Source organism: Prionailurus bengalensis, chromosome A2 (genome assembly GCF_016509475.1).
Source record: "Prionailurus bengalensis isolate Pbe53 chromosome A2, Fcat_Pben_1.1_paternal_pri, whole genome shotgun sequence".
NCBI classification, from domain to species: Eukaryota; Metazoa; Chordata; class Mammalia; order Carnivora; family Felidae; genus Prionailurus; species Prionailurus bengalensis.
In genome coordinates, this window is record NC_057348.1 from 57807176 (window position 1) to 57822507 (window position 15332).

General features: G+C 47.6%; 1 protein-coding gene across 1 annotated transcript in view; it reads right to left on the reverse strand.

Moving 5' to 3' along the window:
- Positions 1-9941, reverse strand: part of EEFSEC (eukaryotic elongation factor, selenocysteine-tRNA specific) — a 252221-nt gene extending 242280 nt beyond the window's left edge. The window contains exon 1 of the mRNA XM_043588274.1: positions 9574-9941. Coding sequence (XP_043444209.1) covers positions 9574-9895 — 322 coding nt within the window. The 5' untranslated portion in view covers positions 9896-9941. The remainder of the gene's footprint in view (positions 1-9573) is intronic.
- Between the last annotated feature and the right edge of the window lie 5391 nt (positions 9942-15332).

Genomic DNA, 15332 nt, shown 5'->3' on the forward strand with positions numbered 1-15332 from the left:
CTGCTCTGCACTCCCCCGTCGGCAACGCCAGAGCCACAACTTTCCTCCTGATGGTGTCCATCCTGCCTGTGGTCACTCTCCCTCTCCCTGCCAGATCTGGAAGCCCAGACCACTTCCCACAGGCCCTCTTCTCAGACTCTTTAAAAGCCAGCAGGGGGGCGCCTGGGTGGCTCAGTCGGTTGAGCGTCCGACTTCGCTCAGGTCACGATCTCACAGTCCGTGAGTTTAAGCCCCGCATCAGGCTCTGTGCTGACAGCTCAGAGCCTGGAGCCTGCTTCAGATTCTGTCTCCCTCTCTCTCTGGCCCTCCCCCCATTCATGCTCTGTCTCTCTCTGTCTCAAAAATAAATAAATGTTAAAAAAAAAAATTTAATAAAATAAATAAATAAATAAAATAAAATAAAAGCCAGCAGGATCTCTCAGCTTAAAACCCACCCACCTGCCTCCAACAACAGACTCTCCAAGCTCCTGAGTTCTGGAGCCCAAGGGTCTCTGCAGCTCAGCCTCTCATCCTGCCTCTTCCCTGTGAGCTCTACACTCCAGCCCTCCCTTCTCCCCTGTGTGTCTGTCCACTCCAAGTCCTCGAGCAGGAAAGCCTCCCATCTTCCCCACTGGGAAAATCTCAGCCATCCTTCAAAGCTCTGACAAGACAGCCCCTCCTCCTAACTCGCCCATGACCCTCATGCCCGGCCTTACCTCCTCCCACTTCTCCTGCTGACTGACTGCCCTCTTCTTCGGCCAAGTTTGCTCTCACACCTCTGACTGATCAGGCTGTTCCCTGGGTCTGCTCTGCCCTTTCTTTTTCTCTGCCTGGAAACCTCCAGGTCAGCCTTCCAGGTTCAGCCCCGGGGTCCCCTCCTGGGGGATGCCCTTCCGGCCTGTCCCAAGCAGAGGCACTCACACCTTAAGCTCCTCTTTTATAAAGCCCTTCTGACTCTGCATCTTGTCTCAACTGGCTGTTGGCGCTTCCTGCTCTTCCCTGGCCCTCTGGACTGTGAGTTCCTTGAAGACAGGCACATCTGTATCTGCCCTCACATCCGACAGAGTGTACAACAGATGGCTGTAGAGTCTCTGAATAAATGGGTGAAAACACCAAGTAACAGTTCCATCTGATCCTCTCCCACCACATGGGTTGACAAGTCCTCAAAATGGGGGCTACAAGCCCCCAATGTCTATGGGGCCCAAGCAATCTGAAGAGCACACGCCCCTTCTACTCGGTTCCAGGACTGTGCCACCACGCTAGAGCGTGGAAATCTTCTTGTGTTTCTAAAGAAGCCAGGAATCTGGGTCATTAAATGAGGTCACCTGATTTTTTTTTTTAATTTTAAATATTAGATGGGCCACCAAAACACATCTGCAGGCCAGATCCCAGACAAGACCCTAACGTGAGAGAAGACCCTACCACGGGATGAACAGACAGGATGACCCATCTCTGGCCAGGCACTAAGGACAGAAATGGGCAGATCCAGGAACAGGTCCACAGGGACCCCAACAGGCCTTCCATACACAAGCAAATGGCACTTACTAGACACTTACCTTAGCCCAGATAATGTGTTGGGTACGTTTAATCCTCTCAACATATATTCATTTACTTAATTCAATTCAACTCAATTATTTACTTAAATGTTTTTGTTTTTGTTTTTTAATTTGAGAGAGAGAGAGCATGAGTAAGGGAAAGGGGGAGACAGACAATTTCAATCAGGCTCCACACTCAGCATGGAGCCCAACAGAGGGCTTGATCCCACAACCCTGGGATCATGACCTCAGCAGAAATCAAGAGTCAAACACTCAACTGATTGAGATAACCCACAGAATGGAAGAAAATATCTGCCAATCATCCATCCATCCATCTGTCCGTCCATCTGTCCATCATGTATCTGGTATCCAGAGTACACGAAGAAATCTTACAACTCAATAATAAAAACCAAATAACCCAATTAAAAGACGGGCAAGGCATCAGACAATTCTCCCAAGATCACTAGCCATCAGGGAAATACAAACGAAAGCCACCACGAGCTACCACTTCACACCCACCAAGATGGCTACAATCCAAAACACCGATAATAACAAGTATTGGTAAGGATGTACAGACACTGGACCCTTGAACGCGGCTGGTGGGCATGTGAAGTGACTTGGCTGCCGTGGAAGACTGTCTGCCAGTTCCTCGATAAGTAGAAATAGTTACTCTCTGACCCAGCAGTTCCATTGGCAAACATACACCTAAGGGGATAAACACACACGTCCACACAAAGACTCGTACACAAATGTTCATAGCAGGATTATCCTTAATTGCCAAAAAATGGCAACGACCCAAACGTCCTTCAGCTGATGAATGGATTAAAAAGCAGTCTATCCATACAGTGGAATACTATTCAGCCATAACAAGCAACGAAGTACAGCTGCAGAAGCAGCTGGGGAGTTACTGTTTAACCCGTATAGACTTTCAGTTTTTTTAAGATGGAGAGTTCTAGAGACAGATGCCATTGAACTATAAACTTAAAAATGGTTAGATGATAAATTTTATGTAATGTTGACTTTACCACAATTAAAACTAAACTAAGAAAATATTCTTTAAAAAAGGAACGAAGTGTATATACTTCACGCTACAACATGGATGAGCCTTGAAAGCATCACACTGAGCAAAAGAAACCAGATACAAAAGGCCACGTATTAGAGGATTCCACTTTTATGAAATGTCCAGAAAAGGTAAATCTGTGGACATTAGGCAGACAGATCAATGGCTGCCTAGGCCTAGGGGAGGGGAAAATGGAGAGTGACTGGTAATGAGCATGGGTTTCTTTCTGTAGTGATGAAAATATTCTCAACTTCAATTGTGGCAACGTCTGTTCACGACTCTGTGTGAATATACTGAAGACCACCAAAGTATACACGTGAAATGGCACATTTTACAGTATGTGAGATATGTAGCTCGATAAAAATGTTTACAAACATTACTTAGTATCTACTATGTGCTAGGCCCTGAACTGGCCCCGGAGCTACAGAGACAATTCAGACGCTGTCCCTGATCCTGCGAGGCCTTCAGACGCATGGGAACGATAGCGGGAAGCCAGCCATCACAGCAGAGCAAGAGACACACGAGGTGCCATCTGAGCCAGACCCTAGAAGGGCTCATTCCTGTTCCTTGCCCCACCCTGAGGCCATCTCAGGAATGCCAGGCTCCACCTCACCAGGACACAGGCCTCCGGATTACCCAGAGCTCCAGACCCTGTCACCTTGGGCACAGTCTCAAAGGGGACAGACTCGAGCTCCATGACAAGGGTGCCCCATCCCCAGCTTGTTCGAGGCTCCAGCCAACAAAAGAATGACCGAGCAGGGAATATGTCTCAGGGCTTCATTTATGGGTTGTTTCCCGGGACGCCTGCCCAAATCTTATTCCAACCTGGATGAAGTGATTTTGAAGAAAAACCCAGGAGACAAAGAAGATAGGAAACAAAGGAGATGCTAAGCAAAAAGTTTAAAAGCAATTAATTTTAAATGATTACAGCTTTACCAAAAGCTGTGGCTACGATTTCCTTCTGACTTTGATTATAACCTTCCAGCAAAATATTTGCCTCCAGAAGGCAAAGTCTTTGCATTATTTTCTATTCCTAGCATGACTACAAAAATATTCTTTGATTTAACATTTGATATGTTTTGTTCTCAAGGGCAAGCCCCATGAGAAGAAAAATGTACCCCAACAGAATGAAATATGACTACCTGCTTCCATTTTTCTTTCCTGTTGGTTCCTGCTCAAATATTCTGCATTAATTTAAACTCAAGGCTGTGTCTCTGATGTTGTGTTACTCCCACACTGTCACCCAAACCAAAGCAAAGTCACCCGCTGTCCAGCACTAAGAGAAAGTGTGGCAAACAAAGCTCAACTTGAGAGTCTCCTAGAGACAGCTAAAGGCACTCCAACTTGGAAGGAGATCAGGAGGGGTCAGAGAGTGATAAGGTAGCAGGCAAAACAGAGCAACTTGTATTTGAATATAGGCACACTTGGCACTGAGGGCAGCCGACTTCCTGCTGGACAGAATGAGGTTTTAGGCAATGAGCACAAGAGACACCAGTACTGGCCTCAGTTTCACTCGATGGTAGAGGGCATCCCAGAATGGACACCGGAGAGGGGAATCTGCCGTTATGGTGCACACCTTTTAACAAAGAAGAGAAAATAAAACGCAGCCATCCCTGAGTGAGCACGAAGGTAAGGGAACTAAGGCCTGGCGGATTCTAGGAGCCAAAGGAGTTAAGATTAAAGAAGCATTTCCATTTATATTGACTCCTTTAAATAGGTCTCAATATTTCAGGACACACATATATGAATACCATAATACAACATAACGTATTTCTACACCAAATCATAAGACGAGAGGCAGAGAAAACCAAAATTGGGGTTTTTGTTTGGTTGGCTGGTTTTACATTAGAATAATGCCCAAATTCCTTGTGCAGCCAGGCCCCTTTGCTGTCTCCGCTTATAGAGCCAGCACACTGCTTTCTGGGCAGATGCCCAAATGGTAAGGTAAAAAATCTGGTCGAAAACACCCATTCATTCACACACCTTGGTTCACAGGTCCAAAGAGAGCATCTCAGACAGACTGTAGAAAGACTGCAGGACACATTCCTCGATAAAACAAGCCAGAGGGACAAGCACTCTCTCCACATCAGCACCAAGAGGCACGGAGTTGGAAAAACAGAGAAAGAAGGCAAAGTAGCAGTAAGTTTTACAAAGAATGTTTTCTCCCTGGCTGCGGAGACAAAGAGCCCCAGGGCTGCTGACTGTTTTCCCTCCAAAGAGAGTAACCAAGTCAGACTTACAAGGCTTTGGCAGCTCTCATCGGTTCCAGCCAGGCAGGGCCCAGAGAGGGTCCAAGCCCTGCAGGAAGCAGCGCTTAAACGGTGGGCAGAGGAGGCGAGGGATCAGGGCGACAAGTCGTGGCAGAAGAGCTGCTGTTCATTAACAACTGGAACAAAAGACCAGGAGACAATACACTGTTAATCCTAGCAGCCACCAGAGGACTATAAATTGCCAAGCCAAGATACCAGCATTTTTCAGCTCTCCTCTTTCCTGCCAGAGTTAGATTGAGGATGGGTCCAAGTCCCTCACCCCCCACCCAAGTCTTTAAAACATACATTACTGAATCTTTTTGAAGTTCTAACCCTGAAAGATTTATACCCTAAAATGGATTAGAGAAAAATACTGCCCTGAGACACTACTGCAGGGGGCTGCAGTGGATAGATACACTTTTTCATTCCCATTGAGAATGCCAGAGTAGGAGCTGTGTGGTCAGATCCACATGGGTTCAAACCCAGCTCTGACACTTATGAACTATGCTTCCTGACTTCTCTGAGCCTGATTTTTCATCTGTAAAATGGGAATATCACCTCTTACCTCACAAGACTGCTTTGAGTGTTAAAAGGAAAAAAAAAAACAAAAACCCATAGCATAAGGGCAGCACTAAATAAATGCGGAGTATTACTGTCACTATTAACCTCCCCAGTACCACAGGAGTTTTATCTATGGCCACATGGATCAAGGAGATAAAGCCCAATTTTCTCTAAGTTAAGAAAGGATTCTTTTGGATAGTGAAAGCACTTTGAGGGGGAGGGAGCAATGGAATTAAAGAGAACAGGCTTTAATATAAGATATATTAAACTTCAGAGATATCATCGTGGAACTCAGACAATCATTGTAATTTCCTCCTACTGGGGATAATGTATTCAGCAAAGAGTCTAAATCATTCACAGCAAGCCGGGAACTCCAACAGGAGCCCAATCTTCCAGCAATCCCAGGTTTAGGTGCAGTCCCTGCTGCCAGTAGGAGTTCTTGCCCGGCAATGTTGCATAGTTCCAAAGCTCAGGCCCGATCCTGTCACAACCCTGCTTTAAAAGCCTTCCAAGAACCTTAGGAGAAATCTACACTAAGGGCCTAATCTCAGCCCAATACTTACCACTCTATAGGATCTGGCCCACCAACCCTTCTACCTTTATCTTCAACATGTCTCCCTACACGCCATGCTGGTTTCCAGACACAACTAAACGGTAGCAGTTATCTCTGACTCTAAACAGACAAAAAGGCGGGTTTAAGTCACAGATCCTTGCCCAGGCACTTCCTCCACTAGGAAGGCTCTTCGTTCCCTATCGCATCCTATACCCCACCCACAGCAAAGTGCTTTTGGCCTGTGTGCCAAAAGCTCTGACAGGTCACTCTGCACATTTGACAATGCCCCCTCCCCAGCTCTGCTGTTAGCTCCCAGAGGGAGGGAAAAGAATCAACATGGATAGTGTACCTACTATAGGCCAGGCTCCATGCTGATTGCCTTCTGTCCACTAACCCATGAAGAAAGTTCTTTGCTCACTGTTACCATCCCGCCCAGGAACTGGTACACAGCTTCATCCATTCAAACTAACGGAATTGCCTATCACACACCAGGCTCTGGCCCAAACGCTAAGAATATGTTGGGGAAGAAGACAGACATGATTCCTATTCTATTCTCATGGAGGACAGAGACAATCAACAAGTAAACACATAAGAAATACCAGATGGTAAAAAGGGCTGTAAGGAAATAAAACAGGGACATGAGAAAGTACATGGGGGAGAGAGCTGAGGATACTCTAGCTAGGTCAGTCAGAGGAGCCCTCTCTGAGGTGACACTCGAGCTAAGATATAAATGAGAAGCCAGATGTACCAAACAGAGGGAACAGCAGGTACAAAGACTGGCCCATTCAATAAGTAGAAATGAGGTCGGTGAGACTAAAGGTGGGGGGCAAGGGACGATGCTCAGAGGAAGACAGAGGCCCGACCATGGGTTCTGTGGCCCACAAAGAAGAGGCTGGGTTTTACTCGAAGCACAAAGAGAAGCCACTGGGAAGTGTTGGAGCTGAGGGTTGACATGATCTGATGAGCCTCTGAAGACGGAGTTCACTGCCTACCACGTGGAAATGGAGGGCAAACAGGTGAGAAGTGCAGGCCCAGCATTGTAGGAGTCCAGCTGTCAGAAGCAGGGACTCAGCTGCTGGAGCCGTCTCATGAAGGCAGAGATGGCTATGGATTTATGAGTTAGGATGATAAGCAACGGTATTAACCAGATCCAGGTTAGCAGCAGCAGAGTCAGGTAAACACCAGCCCAGGGCACTTTACTTCCCAAGCCTCGGTTTCTTTATCTGAAAAACAGGCACCCCTTAGGGTTGTTGCACACATGCAAGTTCTTAGCAACAAGCATGGGCCAGAGCAGGTACTCAAATGTGCGTGTCCTTCCCCTCATTTTCCCTCATTTCTCCGAAAAGGGTGGGAATCTGCTCTATTGAAGGAAGGATAGTGGCAGCCTCGGTCTCACCATTCCACTGCGTTCAGGTCACATTTTAACGCCTATAAGAAGATAAGGAAAGTCTCCTCACTCAGGAAGTAAGAAGAGCCACAATGTAGGTACAAGAAGAGAAAAAAATCCCTCTTCTTTTCTTCTACAGTTTTACAACTGTAGGAGACCTGCTAACTGTAGACCAAACTAAGGACCTGCCAAATCCTTGGGGGTTATCATTTGGTTATATGGGATAAGGCTGGTGCATGAAACATTTTGTCCTACAAAGAGGCTCTTCATAAATGCATACGTTAGAAGGGGGCAGGGGTAGTGTGAAGTGACATGGGGAAGCAGGTGAAAGAGCTCCGGCTTTGGGATCAGGAGGACCTGGGCTGTGCTATTTACCAGCAGCCTTCCCACAGTCCCAATTTCTTCAGCTATTAAATGGAAACCGCCACACTCCTTGCAGGGTTCGCCTGGGAAGTGGCAAACACACGAGAAAAGCGAAGCCAAAATAAAGAACTGCATGTGCTAGTGTGTAGAACCTCCAAAATTAGGTTCCGTGGTCACAGTAAAGGACAAAGCCAGACCTCAAGCCTGGCTCTGACTCCAAAAGTATGTCCTTCGCTGTTCACCTACACTAGTCACTAAAAAAAAAAAAAAAAAAAGTGCCCTCTTGTTTTATTTTAACCTGTCTCTTCCATCTCCAACCTAGACTGGCTCAGAGTACATGTCTTAAAATGTGCTTGGACATGACTGACCAAACAGAATTCAGTTATAAGGAGGGGGGAAGAGAAAAGGGTAGTCATCTGATGACTGAGACATGAATTGAAGACTTTAGGCAGAGTGACCTTGGGCAGGTCCCTTCTCCGAGCCTTCATTTCTTCTACCGTAAAATGGAGTAATGACCTCAGACTGCCTACAGAATGGAACAACTGGTAGGGAACAGAGATGAAAGTACTTAACACACTCATCACTGCAGCTGGGACCCCATAGGCCCAGCGACCAATGAAGCCATCTGCCACCAAGCCAATGAAACTATCTTCCTAATGTATATTTCCATATGTGCTTGTAGGTGTAGAGAATATCATATCATTGGAAGGAAACAGAAGGCAATGGAAAACAAGATAACCAAGTACTCGGGTCAGCAGTGAAGAAAAAGACTTCTTTTAGCTATACACCCTTGTGTGCCATGTGCTTATACGAATTCTTCATTTTCATCTGAAAATCAGAACAAGTTTTAAAGCCCTGTCCATAGATTTAACTGTGGCAAAATGCGTCCAGAAAAATAATCGACAAAGGTATGATAGCAGCTTCCTCTGGAGAAATAGGAGAGGTCATTAGGGGACTTTTGCCTAATTTGTAATGGTGTATTTCACAAGCAGAATGTATTTATGTATTATCTGTATAATTAAAAATTAATTAAATGGTACATCTTCTAAGGGCATTTCGGCAGTACCCATTATGACTGAAAATGCACTCTGCCCTTTGCCCCAAACCAGTTCAGTTTCAGGAGCTAATTCTACAGATATGTTAGCAGCCCCACCAGACTTGTTCTAGAAAATTCACCGAAGCATCATTAGTAAAAACTGGAAACGAGATAAATGTCCATCATTAAGAGTTAAGAAAACGTTGGTACCAGCGCACAAAGGAATTTTATATGACCTTTAAAAACTACCTTTGTGTGTACTGACATGGAACTCTTCGCGTTGAGTAAAATAGTGTATATGGTGTTACCATTTTGTGAAGAAAAGGAAGAGAAAGGGGGTTTACATACACACAGGTATGCTTGTCCTTTACGTGGTTTTTCTGAAATGATACAAGGAACGGGGAACAGCGGCTGACTCTGGAAATGGGAACCAGGAGACCAAAGAACTTAAGAGTGGAGACTTCTTTTTTTGACATTTTTGACATATACCCTTTTTGCAGTCTTTGTGTTTTCTTACTAGTTCGTGTATTACAAACTTATCTTCTAAAAAAAATTAATAAACCAAAAAAAACAAAACCAAAAACTTTAAGGAAGGCACCTTCCTGCGCGGTCGTTGTGGGTGGTTAGAGCTTCCAAGTCAGCCAGGCCACGAGTTCGAGTCCCAGGGCCTCCGCTCCCTTGCTGCGGAGCCTCGGGCGCGTCCCGTCCGCCTCTCGCGACCTGGGTGGCCCCGGCCGTGAGGTGAGGCCACCTCCCTTCCCCGGCAGCGGCTCGGGCGAGCTCGGACCACGGGGCCCGGCCGCTCCGCCCAGCGTCCCCGAGCCCGGCTCCCGCCCCGGCCCGCGCTCACCGCCAATGATGGTCCGGATGAGGGAGGCGTGCCCGGGGCAGTCGACCAGCGTGACCTGAAGCTGCGGCTCGCCGGGCTCGGGCTCGGGCTCGGCTCCGGGCGCCGCCGGGGGCGCGGGCAGCGCCGCCCGCAGGCGCGCGGGCAGAGGCACCGAGAAGCACGAGAAGCCCAAGTCGAGCGTGATGCCGCGCTCGCGGCTCTGCGGCTGCTTGTCGAAGGCGGCGGTGGAGGCCGTGGTGCTCAGCGCCCGCGCCAGCGCCGTCTTGCCGCTGTCGATGTGGCCCAGCACGCCCACGTTCACGTTCACCCGCCGCCCTGCCATGCCGCCGCCGCCGCCGCCGCCGCCCGCCCGGCCCGCCCCTCCCGCGGCCGCCGCTGCGGTCCGGCGGGTTAAGCCGCCCCCCCGCAACCCTCGCGCCGGGCACGCCCGTTCCGGCCCCGAAGCTTCCGCCCTCTCGGCGCCCGCGGGCGCTGCCTGGCACTGGAGGAGAGAGCCCCGGGGTCGAACTTGACCGGGGTCGCCGACCGTGAGGCTGTACTCTCACCTGGCTCCTGCCCCCCGAAGCCTCGAGGAGTCCAAGATTGGGTGGATCCGTCCATCCATCCATTCATTCATTTTAACAAGCCCTTGTCAATTGCCCACTGGGTACCAGGCACTGCTTATTCACGGTACTGGGATACGGCTCTCTCTCCACGTTACACTGTATTTGGGCGGGGGTGGGAGTCAGACACTAAATAGGTGAGCCTGGAACCAGACCCTTTCAGAAAGTGAGAAGCCTTCCAGGGAAAATAAAAGCAGAGATTAAAAGGACTAGAGCACCAGGGGAAGGGAGGACAGCTAATTTACAATAAACGGTCAGGGAAGACCTCTCTCCAGTTGCTGACTGAGCTGAGGCTGGAATGTTGAGAAGGAGCCAGCCCTGGGAGAATCTGGGAAAGACTTAGAAGATGAAGGGCTGTCATCTTCTGACCGTGGAAGTCTATAGCCTGGCCTCAGGACAGGCTGTAGAGCTCCAAATTGTACGTAAAATGTTATGTGCATGTGCTTGTACTGGGGAGTACATAACTCTCAAGGGATGCTTGAAGTGTCTGGAACCACTAAAAAGATTGTCAACCACGGTCACCAACCAGGGTTCACAAGCAGGTGTCTTCACTGGCTAGGCACCTGACTAAGGAGAGAGATTAGCAAGACTAAAACTCTTGGACTTAAAATGCCAGCAAGTGTGGAGACTGGAGACAGGAACAGCATGTGCCGCATAGAGGAAGCCACTGCTCACCTCCAGACAATTGGTACCAGGCAGGAATGCTAGCCCAGCATCGCCCATCTTCCCATTTTTCAAGAGAAGGGAGCATTTCTATATGAAATCTGACTTTTTACATGTCAACAACTAATTTAGCTTTTAATTGAAACACTATGGTAGGTAGCCAAGCACAGAATCTACTCCATTCTGCCTGACCGCCAGTTTGCCGCCTGTAATGAGCTAGGCCGTGCTCTGATATATTCACACTTGGCAGTATCTGCTCCCTGATGCCTCCTGTGGTCCAGGCCCTGCATTAGCAGCAACAGGGTCCCCGAGGTAAACAGACACGGTTGGTCAGTCCATCCTGCTGCACAGGGAAGAGGAGGGCATGTGTTAGGATAGCTAACACCAAGCAACTGCCACTTGAGAAAACACGTGCACAACATAGGGTGAAGACGGAGGGCAGGGGTTTAGAGAAGGGCCAGATAAGACACTTTGGTCGGACACATGGCACTCACTGATGGAAAAGGTACTGCTAGGTGCTTGCACACAAAATACCCAGACAGGAAAGAAGCCGCATGGTAATCTTACTCTGAATATGTCTTTCCCAGTATAGTTTTAGTTTGAACAAATGGCCTTCTAATTTTTTTTAATGTTTACTTATTTTTGAGAGACAGAGAGACAGAGCATGAGCGGGGGAAGGGCAGAGAAAGAGAAGGAGACTCAGAATCCGAAGCAGGCTCCAGGTTCTGAGCTGTCAGCACAGAGCCCAATGTGGGGCTCGAACCCACGAACTACGAGATCTTGACCTGAGCCGAATTCAGACGCTTAACTGACTGAGCCACCCAGGTGCCTCCAAACATGTGGCCTTCTAAAATGTCGCAGGCAAAAGCTCTGGAGAGTCAATTATAGGCTGTGATACTGTGATTTATAATAAGAAATATTTTAGGGACGCATGGGTGACTCAGTCGGTTAAGTGTCTAACACTTGGTTTTGGCTCAGGTCATGATTTCACAGATTCATGGGTTCAGCCCCGCGTTGGGCTCTGCGCTGGCAGCTGGGAACCTGTTTGGGATTCTTGGTATCCCTTGCTCTCTGCCCCTCCCCCACTGGTGCTATCTCTTGTCTCTCTCAAAATAAATACATAAACTTAATAAGAAAAAGAAGTATTTATTTCATAGGGTGCCTGGGTGGCTCAGTCAGTTGAGCATCTGACTTTAGTTCAGGTCGTGACCTCAGGGTTCGTGGGTTCAAGCCCTGCATTCAGCTCTATGCCATCAGCACAGAGTCCACCTCGGATCCTCTGTCTCCCTCTCCCTCTGCCCCTCCCCTGCTCTCTCTCTCTCTCAAAAATAAATAAACATTAAAAAAAAAAAGAACTATTTATCAGGTCTCCCTCCTGCGCCTGGCACAGAGCTCCAAAAACCCTTGGAACTTCCTGTGATGAGAATGAGGTGTCTTTTGTTATGTTACTGAGGTGACTTTTGGAAAGCAACTAACGATGGGGGCTGGCTGCCAGGGGAGCCAACCAAGTGATTAGAGTTGGGACTTTTCACCTGACCCCTGGGGAGGGGAAAAAAGAGGAGCTGGAAATGGAATCAATCGCCAGTGGCCAATGATTTAGTCAATCATGCTTGTGTAATGATGCCTCCCTAAAATTCCAAAAGGGCGGAGTTCAGAGAACTTCCAGGTTCACTTCTGGTGAGCTCAGATAAAGCATGGAAGCCCCATGCCCCTTCCCACATATTTTGACCTATGTATCTCTTCTTTCTGGCAGTTTCTGAGTTAAATCCCTTTTTTTATGTGTTTACTTTTATTTTTGATAGAGAGCGTAAGCAGGGGAGGGGCAAAGAGAGAGGGAGACAAGGAATCTGAAGCAGGCCCCAGGCTCCAAGTTGTCAGCACACAGCCTGACGCGGGGCTCGAACCCACAAACCATGAGATCATGACCTAAGCCGAAGTTGGACGCTTAACCAACTGAGCCACCCAGGAACCCCAATCCTTTTGTAATGAACTTGTAACCCAGTAGTAAGTTGTTTCTCTGAATTCTGTGAGCTGCTGTAGCAAATTAATCAAATTTGAGGAAGGGGTCATTGGAACTTCTGATTTAGAGCGGGTCCTCAGAAGTGTGGTGACAAACTAAACTTGCAGTTGGCTGCTGAACAGGTTGGGTGCAGTCTCATAGGACTGAACCCTTAACATACGGAAGCTGATGCTAGCTTCAGGCACATAGTGTCAGAACTGAGTTGAATTGTAAGAGAAAACTTTACCCTTCTTCCCTCCTAGATTCTGTGGCTAACCTAATAATTAAATTGATATAAGACAGATTCACAAGTTAGCCAGGCAAATTTGGTTTTGTACATATGAGAACCCACAAAAATATGAGACTCAAAGAAGTGACTAGAGCAGACAGCTTTTTTTATGTTTTAGATACAGAAATAATACATTTGTGAAGAATCGACAAGAAAAAGAAGCTTGGGCTTAGCATGGCAAATTAGCGAAGAAGTAAACGAGGTTTATTTATACAGCCTTCTAGGCCCTGAATTCCCCATCTCTGGCGATAAGGATGTCTTCTACCGGGTGCCCTTCGTGTGGGAAATTTATTTCCTGCTTTCAGGGAGACAAAAGAGGGCCAGCATGGTTTTATTTCACTGTGTCCTAAGTACTTTAATTCCAAATAATCCACATGCCAAAGTGACATATTTGGGGACAGCCTGCCCTGAACCTCAACCCTGTTAAAAACACGACAACCGGCCCAAAATGGAGTCACTTACGCGAAGCCCTGTGTCACCAAACTGAGCATTAACTTAGTTACAAATTTGGCTCTCCGAGAAATGGAATCTTAAACCAGTCAATGCCTGGTGTAACTTCCTTGTTCCTGCACCTTGTTCCTGCACCCCTAGTAGAGTGCATTTGAGATTCGTCCACGTGGCCACATGTCACCACATCATGATTGCCTTCTTGTGGTTGTGTAGTATTCCACTGAGTGGACGGACCACCATTTGCTTACCCGTTCATCCACTGAAAGACAGGAAGACATTTTGCTGGAGGTGCATTGGCAGTTTTGACTTTTAAATTATGCAAGAGTATTACCTATTCAATAAACAAGTAAATTTTTTTTTAATGTAAATAATGTCAGGGCGCCTGGGTGGCTCAGTCGGTTAAGCATCCGACTCTTGGTTTCGGCTCAGATCATGATCTCATAGGCGTGATATTGAGCCCTGCGTCGGGCTCCAAGCTAAGCGTGGAGCCTATTTAAGACTCTCTCCCTCCCTCTCCCTCTTCCCCTCCCTCCCTTGCACCTGCTTCCTCTCTCTCTCTCTTAAAAATAAATTAAAAGTAAAATAATGTCCTAAAGACACCAGTGGGACTAAGATCCTTTAATTTTTAGTCCTTAGTTGGAGAGTTATAAATGCTTCTCACTGTTGCCTGTAGACGGACTTGTCACCCCGCCCCATACCCGCCACGCTCCTCTCTGGCCCCCAAGAACCTGTGCAATCCTGCGAATGGACAGTGCCAATCCACCTTGCCCCACACTCACCCAACAGCTATGCCTTTGGCCTGCCACAACTTCAGGAAGCTTCCTCCTTAGTATGCTCTGCACTAGTCACAGTTTGAGGAAGTAAATGACAAAAACCCTCCATGAAACTGACTGAAACAAAACAGAACAAAAAGGAAATTCACTGGCCCGTGGTATAGTTAAAAGTACAGGCCCTAGCAGCTGTGTGCTCATGCTTGAATCCCACCTCCACTGTTTGAAAGCTGCATAGTCTCAGGCAAGTTACAAAATCTCTTTGTGCCTCAGTTCCCTCATTTGTGAAGTAGGAGGACATCATAGTTCCTAACTCACAGAGTTGCAAGGATTATATGAAGTGGTATTTGTGTAGCACCTAGAACAATGCCTGGTATATAATAAGTGCTGTATTATGTTTGTTGAGTTAAATAAATAAACCTAACTAAAAAGTTTAGAGGAAGAGCCCATTTTCATGTCGGCTTCACCCAGGGGCTCAGACGATGGCACAGAGCCACCAGCTTTGTTCTTCCCTCCTCTGGGTTTCTTCCATTTCCAGGCACGTTCTCTCCTCATGGTGACAAGACAGCTGCCAGCACCTCTATCCTTACAGCCTCAGCAACTCCAACTCCTCACATCAGGTCTCATTGTCCCTGATAAAGTTGTGTGTCCTTGAACCAAGCAGAGTAATTAAATGCTCTGCCTAGCCAGGTGTAAGTCACGAGCTCACTCCAAGCACCAGGAGGAAAGTGGGGCAAACTCCCTATGGGAACTCGGGTGCTATCACCAACAAAATACAAATCACATCATGCCCCTCTGTTGTCAATTTTGTCTCTGCCCTGACATCAATTCCACTGAGTTGAGTTTGCTTTAAGCCAGGCTGGTGCTCTGAAGCCACCCTTCCTCCCCCCCTCCCCCCTACACTCCCACACCAGCATCCTAGTAGGCTGAGGATCCCTTATACATCTTTGATTGCCCAGGGCCTGACACAGGCAAATGTTCCTGTT